We start from the raw sequence: 12,088 nt of genomic DNA on the forward strand, positions 1-12,088 counted from the left end.
TGGCATGAAGTATGTCAACATTGTTGAGATTAATATGTTGATTCTGAGTGTCTGTGTATTTAAAGAAAAAAAAAAACCAACAGTGTTTTGAAAAAAGAAAATCTGTGCCCACAAAATTTTGTTAGTGAACATCTATTAATATCAAATAACTACTTTTGATCAGTTATGAGATTAGTCAATAATTTTTCTTTAAGATTGTTAAAACTTTTTCATCTGATTGTTTCTGTTCATGGTTTCTTTTGCAACTTAGTATGTGCTTTAATAAACACTGTTACAAAAACCACAAACTGACACAAAAAGCAAAGTCAACCTGCCCAACTAAAGGAAACACTGATCACCACAATGGTAACCAAACATTTTCAACAAAACAGTTGATTTCATCTGAGGCGGTGGCTGAAGTCAGTTGTAGTTCTTGTGTTTCTCTTCCTTCAGTTTAAGGAAATTAATTAAAAAGTAAGGTGTATTACTTTTTTTAAAAAGTACCTGAAATAATAATGTATAAATGTATAAAGTAATGCTTTATTGTTACATCTACAAAATAATCTGTTTACATAATGCAGATGATTTTAGCAGGAAGAGGGCAGGTAAAATCATCACAGACGACACTCAGCACGGCCACGACCTGTTTGAGCTCTTGCCGTCAGGACGGTGTTTTAGATCTCTAGGCACTAGAATATCTGACACAGGAACAGTTTCTTCCCACATGGCTTTTCCCTCTTGAACTGTTAATTACTTCCCAAGGCATATGCCTGTAAGTGCGATTCTCCCACTGTTTAGTACAATATCTTTCTAAACTCAGTTGATGTATATATATTCATATCATTCATAATACTATAAATATGTTCATAATATGTAAAAGTATATTATGACTTTATATTTTATTCTTAAATTTTATTACTGTGTTTCTTGTTGTGTTGTTTATGTGCACTGGAAGCTTCAGTACCAGGTGTGTGTAAGCACACTTGGAAATAAAGCTCTTTCTGATTCTGATTACTTGTAATGCATTACTCCCAACACTAAAATAAGTGTGGGCATTTTTTGGTTTGATAATGTCATTCATGGACGGAAATGGGAGGTTTGTTATATTACAGGAGATCTGATATCTTTGGATAATAAATACTTGACTACAGTCAAGTGGATCATTAACTGTGCAGGATGTCTTAATTTGAGTTCATGTGTTGAAAACCTCGTCCGAGGCTCATGTGACTGAAGCGTGAGTGTTTCTGCCATGTCTCAAGGTTCAGTCATTCTGAACCACTGCACTGCATTTGACACTCTAACTGTGTCTTTATCTAATCTGTGATGTGTGTTTGTTTCAGAGAGCAAGCGGGAGCCTGCCCTCTACAGTCCGGTGTCTCCGCAGGACCAGCCCGTCTCCACGTACTTCGATGAGAGGGTTCCCATCCCTGATAATGACAGTGCAAAGGTAGAGCGTTGTGGACTAGAGGTCTTCACAGGACTTCCATCCGAAACGCCAAGGTCCGACCCTATTGGGTTCGGGTTCAAAACTTTGTCAAGTGCCTCAGACACGGGTCGGGTCTGATGTTAGCAGCCTCGGGTCTTGGGTAATTTTAAATAATTGTGCTTGTACCGAATGGACCTGAGAACAATAAGCCAACTTTCCATCATTAGTTTTGGGCATTTAACAGTATTTTATTATTTATAGCAAATGTATATGAAATAATTCTATGACAACATTTATTATCCGCCTTCTCTGTTCTCTGTCAGAGAATACTGGTGCGATACGTATTGATATATGTCATTTTTTCATTAGGAATAAAATCTCTCTGAACTGAAACTGTAAACTCTAAAGAAACCCTGTCAGTTACTGTAATATTACAGGGTACAATTAACAACAGAGTCCAAATTCAGTTGCTATTTATTTTTAGATATAAAATTTAAATTGCACATAAGGCAGTTTTTATATTAACTTAAAGGGTTAGTTCACCACAAAATGAAAATTCTGTCATTAATTACTCACCCTCATGTCATTTCAAACTCGTAAGACTTTTTCGTTCTTCTTCAGAACACAAATGAAGATCTTTTTGATAAAAAATCTTAGAGCTTTCTGACTTTATCGTTACATATTATATTGTTATATTACAATGCTATCATATTTTGTGGAGGCAATTAGCTTACTTCTTTGTAAATAGAAAAGCCTGACAATGTCCCTGCTAAATAACTGAGATCAGATCAGGGCTTAAAGAAAATCCAGAGCTTCCCACTCGTATTTACAACACTGTGGTGGCATTCATGTGCGTTCAACTCGTAAATACAATGTTTCCGACATTAATTGAATGCACTGATACTGATAGTATGTCACGAAGTGTGAGTTTTTCAGGTGAGAATGTACTGGTTTAAAGCTCACATCTGTGATTTGTTGATAAAGATAGCAGCTATTTGAAAATTTGATCTGACGTTGTCAGAGTTGTGAGATCGGAGTTGTGAGATCCAGGCGATCACCGGGCGCTCAGCGCTCATGTACCCAACTGAGAACAGCCTTACCTCAGCTAATCCTTCTCTCGGTAGTGGTTAAACATGAGATATAATTCGTCTTTTGTATAGCAAACGGGCGATCTTTGGTCTCATGAATCTATAATTTGTTCTGTGGCAAATCGTTTTGGCTAAGGGCAAAGTAAAGTTCCTTATTTATTTAGGCTATTTAACTACCGATGTAGCTTACTAGAGTGCTGACTTTGTACGTTTGACTGAAATGCTTTATTTGGGGTTCAAGAGTGTAGCACTGAAACCCTACTGTAATTGTTAAAATTTCCAAGGATCAGCATTCTCCCCTAAAAGTGATCGGGCAGACCAAACCGTAAGACGTAGAGACTTGAAAATTTGAGGGCTGGTAGTACTCAGACCGTCTACAACATCACCAAGTCATCAAAAAACATCACCAGTCAAAAGTACGAAATTGCTCATAACTCCTAAACCATTAGGCGTTAGCTTAAGTGTCTTATATCGTTGGAATCCTTGGCTGAAGACCAACTATTTTGGATAAAAACCTACTTTTGTGAACTAGTCCTAGGTTTTTGGCCCGATCGGAACCAAACCAATGCAGCAAGATTTTCTGGAGTCTGTCAATAATGATCAAAAAAAGTAAAAATTTCAATTCACGGTCCCTAAGGGCAGTTCAGGTTCCAAGCGAGCTATACCAATACTAAAATATGATGTGTAAACTACAGATCACTGATTGATCAGACAAAATCGTCACTACCAGCATCACTGGACTTGAAACACGAGACACCAAACCCACTAGATTTAAATAGTAACAGCAGTATCATTTGTTCGCACTACTTTTTTAAACGACTTGCTTTAAACGGCCGTCGCAGGCAACTTGAAAAAAGAAATGGCTGTATTGTGGTCAGTAGACGAGGTGCAGACGTTCCTTTCGTTGGTAGCCGAGGAGCTGATCCACAGCGGTAGAGGTGGCACAACTATAACGATAAGTCTATAATCCCACCCACATTGAAGCGGTACTAACTGCTGTGGAAGAGCAAACCGAAAGTACAGCGAGCCGAGCCGTACCTTGCTGTGCCGAGCCGAGCCGTACCAGCCAGTGGAAAAACGGCATATGAGGACATTGATGCATGTCAAAAAATTGTCTGTATTGCCCATTTTCTGTTATCCGGGAGTGACGCGCTGCCAAGATGGCAACAGCCGGCTTTAGGTTTCAAAAATGCTCTTCAGAAACCTACGGTTGACGTCACGGACACTACGTCCATATTTTTTTACAGTCTATGAGTTTAATGATCTACCACAAAATAGCGCGAGCTCTGGCGAGAACTAAACAAATATTTAATTACTACAGTAATGACATGACATCAATAATAGAAAATGTTGGTCAAAAACGTACATTTACAAGCTGACCAGCAAACGCAACGTCCAGATGCCATCTTTATTTTTTTAGCTCAACTGTCACAAAATGGAACGCACAGGATTGTGGGATATCAAAGGCAGTGAAGGAAACGTCTATGCTGCCTTTAAAAATCGATCAAATGAAGGTATCTCAGGAGACAGGAAGTGAAGCTAACTTTGGATTTGGATGTGCCTTGATGCTTTCCTACCTGAGGCAGCATTTTCCAGTTTTCAGGCGTACCATTATGTGTGAAACAGGCGTTACGCAGCACGTTTGAGCTTCCGGAAGAGGTTTGTTCCTGTGCGTCATTCAGGTTCGGTTGAGCTTCTGTTTATGTTCACTGATCAATGTTTACATGTGAGTGAAAGCCTACATTAAATCTGTTCATCATAAAAAGCAATCGAGTCTCTTCAGAAAATTTGGACTAAACCGCTTAATTCATATGGATTAGTTTTACAATCTCTTTATGAACTTTTTGAAGCGTCAAAGTGGTCGTCACAAAGGCAGTCAATGGAGGGCAATAAGCTATCAGATTTCGAAGTTGAACGAAAGTCTTATGGGTGTGGAACGACATGAGGGTGAGTAATTAATGACAGAAATTTCATTTTGGGGTGAACCCTTTAATGATATTTATGTTTGTACTCCAATTAAACATTAAATGAAGGGTGTAATAACTTCTTGATGGATTTATTCAAACATACATCAAATACTGATGAACAGGTTAAGAAAAAAAAAATAATGATCATGTAATATAGTGCATATATGTATCAAATTGTTCCTCTCTAGAGTTGTTTTTTTCTAGATGACTATCAAGTTTATAGTCATTTAATGGCTTTTCTGAAGTAAGTGTGATGTTATGTGACATTGCCCTCCAGCCTAACATCTTTCCTTGGTTAAAACACTGATTGTTCAATCACATGAGATGTGATTCATTTCAGTCAGTTGTTCTGTATCTTTCAACATTCCTTCTGATGTTCATTCATGTTTATTTGGTGCTGTAACTAGTAGTAAAGAGGAAGAAATGATCGGTTCAACTGAGACGCTACAGCGATCTGTCACACATTAAAGAGACACAAAAACACATTTATTGACTGAATTTAGTGATGAAACTGACAGAATCTGAAAGCTGAAGCTTTGATTCATATCAAAAGCACAGAGATTACAGTGATTATTGGATGGCAGGAGCTACAAATAATGTAAAACAGCAAAGACAGAAAAGATCGATCTTGGGATTTAAGAATCAGTATTGGTTTATCAAAATGAGAATCGATTCAGATCGATCAACCGATATTGTCAGTCCTAGTGTGATTATGGCAGTGTAGTTTCATGAGAGTGAGGGATCTGTTATCGGTCACATGTGTGAAGGGTGATGGGTAAGAACACAGTGCTTTGCCAGATTGTGCTACATTCTTCCTCAGGAATTGGTCTCAAAACACAAAACTCAAAACATCTTGGTTTCTTTAAGCTTATACAAGAGGAACTGATTCTGAATAAACTTTCAAAATAAAGACAAATGGGAAGTGTTGTGAAAACAGCATAACTCTGGACACTCGTCATGTGTTCTTCAGAGGGATATGAATCAGCATTTACTAAAGCATCAGCAATCGTGACCTTGTTTAGGGACTTATTTCCTGTATCAGGATAGTGGCAAAGTGAAAGCAAAACACAGGGAAACAGAGGAGACAAAGCCCACTTCCGCACAAGCATAACAGCCCTTATATGTGACGTCAGCTCAGGAGATGCACTAGTGACAGATGGACTGTCAGGCATTCACTACGTCTGTTTCTATCCAAAGCTGTGAATTTAACGGATGCACAAAACTGGAATATGGCATAAAACATTTGCGAATAAAGCAGCGTTTCCATCCCATGTGTTCAAGAGAACAAAATCGTCACTTCCTGGGAAACCGGTGCAAAATAGTTTCTTCAATCGGGGCTAAATGAGTTCATCTTAGAGCGTCAGATGAAACACAATAAACGCTGTCATGTGATCTTGCGTTCGGATGCTGGTGTTTGGGAACACAATCGTGTGAGACACTTCTGGAGGAATTAAACCAAATCATTCTGATGACAGACTTTGACTCAGAACCACCAAACCAACATTTGAGATGCTGCGATTGGTCCGCTGGTTAGTCCAATCACAGCCTCTGATAAGGCAAAGTCACATGAGGTTTTTGTTGCAAATTGAGGGATTTTTTTTGGGAAATGTGTTTCCATCAGAGTTTATGTGTGCATCTTATTAGATGGAAAAAATTATTCACCTCAGTTAAGCACATACAATTATTATTATTTTTATTTATTTTTTTTGGATTTATGTGCATCTTGGCATTTCCATCAGTGTTTTTTCATGCAATATCCTGAAATTGTGTTTGGAAACACATGCTGTGTCCCAATTCGCCTACTTATACTATGCCCTAAAAGTATGTACTCTTTTTGTGAAGAAAAAGTACATACTTTTGAGTGTGTAGCAAAAGAGTAGACAAGTTTTGGGACAAACTATCACGTCATACAATTGCGTCTTTGCATCCTGACACGCATCCTGTCACCGTAAACTGGCCTGTCAATCATCTTAAATCTACCACATTTAATTTAATTTCCTACCGTACCGGAGAGAAAAGCAGTAGCACGATGATCTGCAGTCGCGGGTCTTTCATGTGGAGAACTCTCCTCATATTAATGCAGAATGATGCATTTAAAAGTTAATGGCCAAACAGATCTTTATAAAAGTCCACATTGGTATTGCAGATGAAATATAACATAGATAACATTAAATCAATATTTTTTATCAGGTTAAACTGATTTATAGTCACTCAGACCTCTCACCGTCGGTTACACATATCCACCATGTTTTGTAGTTTTTTAACATTTTTTACTCGTGTTTGTAGTTCTGAACTGAATCCTCCTCCAAAGTGCAATGGGTTGTGGGCAATATAGCCGTTATAGTGTGCACGGATCCACACTTCGAAAATCTACCGGAAATAGTAGACCATCCAGGGACTTTTGGCATACTCTTTTCAAAATACTATGCTTTGCGACACACTTATTTTAATCTCACATACTATTTAGAATGGATAGTATGCACACTGGGTCGCAGGGATAGCTAGTGTTGTCATGCTTACATTTTCCTGCAGTCACATGTACAGCTCAAGAATGTTTTGGAGTCCTGATTGAGATGAATTTGAATGCTGTGTTGACTCGCGTTGCTCTTCCTCTCTCTAGATGTTTAGCTTTCGTAAACTTTGGGCCTTCACTGGACCGGGTTTTCTGATGAGCATTGCGTATCTGGACCCTGGGAACATCGAGTCGGACCTTCAGTGTGGGGCTATAGCAGGTTTTAAGGTGAGTCCAGATTTCATGTACAGCATCTGCACTTGTGTTTATTACATCTGAATAAAGCTATGGTCATTTATGATGCTCTGATTCCAAATGATGAGATCTTCCATTCCTGTAGATCAAACATTAACAACACAGAGCGTTCTTGTTTTCCCAGGGAAAACAAAAAGTCACTTGGAATACAAGTGTCTGCTAAATGTGTAAACACAAATCATTTCAGATTTCAACAGGACAATTATAACAAATCAGAAATGCATATTGTACTTCTTTTACAAGGTGTTTACACAGACTTCTTGGTGACCTTGTAGAGGTGGCATAAATGCAGTCAACTAATTGCACCTTACTTAAAATACTAAACAAAAAATGTTGTAAAACATTGTATTACTTCATACAAACCCGATTCCAAAAAAGTTGGGACACTGTACAAATTGTGAATAAAAAAGGAATGCAATGATGTAGAAGTTTCAAATTTCAATATTTTATTCAGAATACAACATAGATGACATATCAAATGTTTAAACTGAGAAAATGTATTCGTTCAACATGACAAGGCCATGTTTACCACTGTGTGGCATCCCCTCTTCTTTTTATAACAGTCTGCAAACGTCTGGGGACTGAGGAGACAAGTTGCTCATGTTTAGGAATAGGAATGTTGTCCCATTCTTGTCTAATACAGGCTTCTAGTTGCTCAACTGTCTTAGGTCTTCTTTGTCGCATCTTCCTCTTTATGATGCACCAAATGTTTTCTATGGGTGAAAGATCTGGACTGCAGGCTGGCCATTTCAGTACCCGGATCCTTCTTCTATGCAGCCATGATGTTGTAATTGATGTGGTCTGGCATTGTCATGTTGGAAAATGCAAGGTCTTCCCTGAAAGAGACGACGTCTGGATGGGAGCATATGTTGTTCTAGAACTTGGATATACCTTTCAGCATTGATGGTGCCTTTCCAGATGTGTAAGCTGCCCATGCCACACGCACTCATGCAACCCCATACCATCAGAGATGCAGGCTTCTGAACTGAGCGCTGATAACAACTTGGGTTGTCCTTGTCCTCTTTAGTCCGAATGACATGGCGTCCCAGTTTTTCAAAAAGAACTTCAAATTTTGATTCGTCTGACCACAGAACAGTTTTCCACTTTGCCACAGTCCATTTGAAATGAGCCTTGGCCCAGAGAAAACGCCTGCGCTTCTGGATCATGTTTAGATATGGCTTCTTTTTTGACCTATAGAGTTTTAGCCGGCAACGGCGAATGGCACGGTGGATTGTGTTCACCGACAATGTTTTCTGGAAGTATTCCTGAGCCCATGTTGTGATTTCCATTACAGTAGCATTCCTGTATGTGATGCAATGCCGTCTAAGGGCCCGAAGATCACGGGCATCCAGTATGGTTTTCCGGCCTTGACCCTTACGCACAGAGATTGTTCCAAATTCTCTGAATCTTTGGATGATATTATGCACTGTAGATGATGAATTTTTCTCTGAGAAACTCCTTTCTGATAATGCTCCACTATTTTTTGCCGCAGCATTGGGGGAATTGGTGATCCTCTGCCCATCTTGACTTCTGAGAGACACTGCCACTCTGAGAGGCTCTTTTTATACCCAATCATGTTGCCAATTGACCTAATAAGTTGAAAATTGGTCCTCCAGCTGTTCCTTATATGTACATTTAACTTTTCCGGCCTCTTATTGCTACCTGTCCCAACTTTTTTGGAATGTGTAGCTCTCATGAAATCCAAAATGAGCCAATATTTGGCATGACATTTCAAAATGTCTCACTTTCAACATTTGATATGTTATTTATATTCCATTGTGAATAAAATATAAGTTTATGAGATTTGTAAATTATTTCATTCCTTTTTTATTCACAATTTGTACAGTGTCCCAACTTTTTTGGAATCGGGTTTGTACATTTATCAACTTTTTTAATGAGTAACTTTAACTGCACATTGTCAGAAGATCTGCAGTCTGAATTAAAATAGCAACAGCTCCTGTTTCATCCTTTACATGTTTTCATTTGACACTGCAGCGAAGCTCTGTATCTCATCAGTTCTCTGGGAATCGAACCCATGACCTTGGTGTTAACTGCAGGACATGACAAAATATATAACTTACAGTTCAATGAGTCAGGTTAATGCTAATTTATAAAGGATTTGATTAATGAAATATGGAGTGTTGGAAAAAATATGGGATGGGAGGAAAAAAATTTTCAAAGCCTTTTTGCGTTCCCCTGAGAAACTTTTGCTTTCTCTCGCAAAACCTGTTGTGCGTTTGGACAAACGCTTCCTGTTGCAGTGGTTCAGACAGCAGTTCATAGTTTTATTTTGAACTTGGACTTAAGGATTAAGACCAGAGTAACTTCAGTGTCACTCACTGTACTCTCACCAAATTCAGTTCCATCATCAATGCTCTCCTGCTGATTATACTACAACACTTAGTTCATCGTCATATCATAAACACACAGAAACTCGAAAGTCTTCACGGCAACCCCTCAAAATGAAAGTTCAGTTTAACTTGAAAAGTAGTAATTGTGACATTAATATTGCTGTTATGCAGTAGAATTTAGCTATGTCTCAATGTAATAATAATATATGGATTTAATTTATATGGTGAAGAATATGCAATGTTATTTTACATTTGTTTACTTCATTTCTGTTTCTGAAAACTTTTAAACCTACCTAAAGCACTGCTTATTTCATATGTAGGCTAAATTTGTTCTGTTGTATTTATGTATTAATGTTGGCCTGCTGAATGTTAAATGATGCAGCAATAAACTAGTATAACTTAATGCATGTTTTTTTTAACTTTGCTGATTTGAAACATGATCAAAACACTATCCATTTTAAAGAAAATGTTAATGACAAAAATAAGAGAGCAAGTGACAAGTATCGTATCGGAATCGGCCAATAATTGTTTGTTAAAATCGGTTTCGTATCGGCCCCAAAGAATCCTATCGGTGCATTCCTAAACTTTACCGAACTATTCCAGTTTTTTCACTTACGTCAAAACGATGCTTTGCACTAACCACTGAAAATATTTCTTTATACTTATGTCTAAGTTCACAATAAACTCTATGAACCACTCGTACGGAGCTGTCTGAACCACTGCAGCGAGAAATTAAAGGAGGTGTTTGTTTGAACTCACAACAGGTTTTGCGAGAGCACGCAAATATCTTTGCGAGAGAAAAGCTTTGCAAAATAGTTTTTCCTCCGATCCCATATTTTTTTCCACCACCATGTCCATTTAGGGGCTCCTTAATGAAAAGAATCTGCTCCTAAGAGTCGGACTACAGTTTCCAACATGTCAATTTATTATAATCAACACAAGACTTTAACAGCCAATGACATTTACAGCTGAAGAGACTGGACTGATTTTCCACTGTTTAGTGTCAATCACCATCTAACTCAGCCAGTTAAGATCTACATTTAGCCTTAGATGTTATATGAATATGGTCCCTGGATGATAGGGTTTATTAGCTGGCAATTTTCAATGCACATTTAAGAGTGCAAGTTGCAACTATTATTAACAATGGAAAGATGAAGTTCATCATTATGTCACAATATCACCCTGTTTGGTTCTTTTGTCTGTCATCATAGTTATGCATTTCGATTCACAAGCTTGCAATTCGAGTTAATATCAGTTATTTTGGATATACTATATCAGGTAGGCTACAGTACATGGCAAATTTTCTCAAGAAAAAAAATCTCTCAACTATTGCTGTATAATACACATGGGAATCAGTTGGTACTACATTAATATTGAAGGTTAAAATGAACCAATTTGTATACAAACCTAAAAGGAAGGAAATTTTTAAAATTAAAAAAGTTATAATAGGCCTACTAACTTTAAAATGATTTCTACTCCAATTCGTTTTTTGAAATATAATCTTTTAAATGGTGGCTGTCAACTTGATGGATTTATTCAAACATTCATTATATAGGCTATTAAAGAACATTAAAAATTATAATTAATTTGTAATATGGTGCATATATTTAGCTAAATGCTCCTCTCTAGAGTTTTTTCTTGCTGACTAATGAGTTTATGGTCACTGAATATGTTTGTTCTGAGGTAAATGTGACGTTATGTGATATTGTTTACAAGCTGTTTTATTACCGTCTTTCCGCGGTTGAAACACTGATTAAGTGATTACATGAGACATGACATGGATTTCGGTAAGTTGTACTGTATCTTTTAACATACCTTTAGATGTTCATTCATGTTTATGTCGCGCTGTAACTGATATTAAAGCGGAGGAGAGGATCAGTTCACGTGCGCTTCAGGCTGCCGCTTCTCTTGAGGCTACAGCGATCTGTCACGACACATTAAAGAGCGCCAAAACGGTATCCACATGCTTTTTTAAGTGGATATATGGAAATCCTTGACCTTTCCTAGTGGGTATAGGGCATATACCTGCATAGACTACACCACTGGGGGGATCCCCTGAGAGAGAAATCGCGGGGCCCCACGCAATTGACCGTTCGCAAAGACCCGCACCCTTTAATTACTGTTGCTATGTCCGACAAGCCACTGTGATGGAATTTTTTAATTAATCATAACTAATATTTCTTTTTCCTTGCAGGAATAAAATTAATATGTTTTTGAAACCTAATTGTCCTCAAACCTGGGGCCTAAGTCAGTGTGTGTCTGAATCATGTCCAAATATAAGAAAAGGGGAAATGAAACTTTGGGACAGCTAAAGCCCCATGATAATGAGTAACCAACAAACTAATAAACACGTGATTTGGGCAGATCTTGCTTTACCGAATAACATGAGGGTTTGACATATGAAGAACCAATCATATTGTAGAATGCTTTTCCATGCTCCTATCCTATAAAAACTGTTGTATTCTTTTTGCTGGTGGGATTTCTCTGAGATTAAAACGAGGTCCCCGGCC

The 12,088-nt window shown here is 37.9% G+C and overlaps 1 protein-coding gene across 4 annotated transcripts in view; it reads left to right on the forward strand.

Annotated features, from left to right (window-relative positions):
• Nucleotides 1-12,088, forward strand: part of LOC127522954 (natural resistance-associated macrophage protein 2-like) — a 30,107-nt gene that overhangs the window by 3,173 nt on the left and 14,846 nt on the right. For 2 of the 4 annotated variants that reach the window (XM_051913341.1, XM_051913340.1), the window contains exons 3-4: nt 1,320-1,426; nt 7,081-7,200. In XM_051913341.1, coding sequence (XP_051769301.1) covers nt 1,320-1,426; nt 7,081-7,200 — 227 coding nt within the window. Of the gene's footprint in view, nt 1-1,319; nt 1,566-7,080; nt 7,201-12,088 lie in introns of all 4 variants that reach the window. The other 2 variants (XM_051913343.1, XM_051913342.1) reach the window with 2 other exon arrangements.

The sequence above is a fragment of the Ctenopharyngodon idella genome, chromosome 11 (assembly GCF_019924925.1).
Source record: "Ctenopharyngodon idella isolate HZGC_01 chromosome 11, HZGC01, whole genome shotgun sequence".
Lineage (NCBI taxonomy): Eukaryota > Metazoa > Chordata > Actinopteri > Cypriniformes > Xenocyprididae > Ctenopharyngodon > Ctenopharyngodon idella.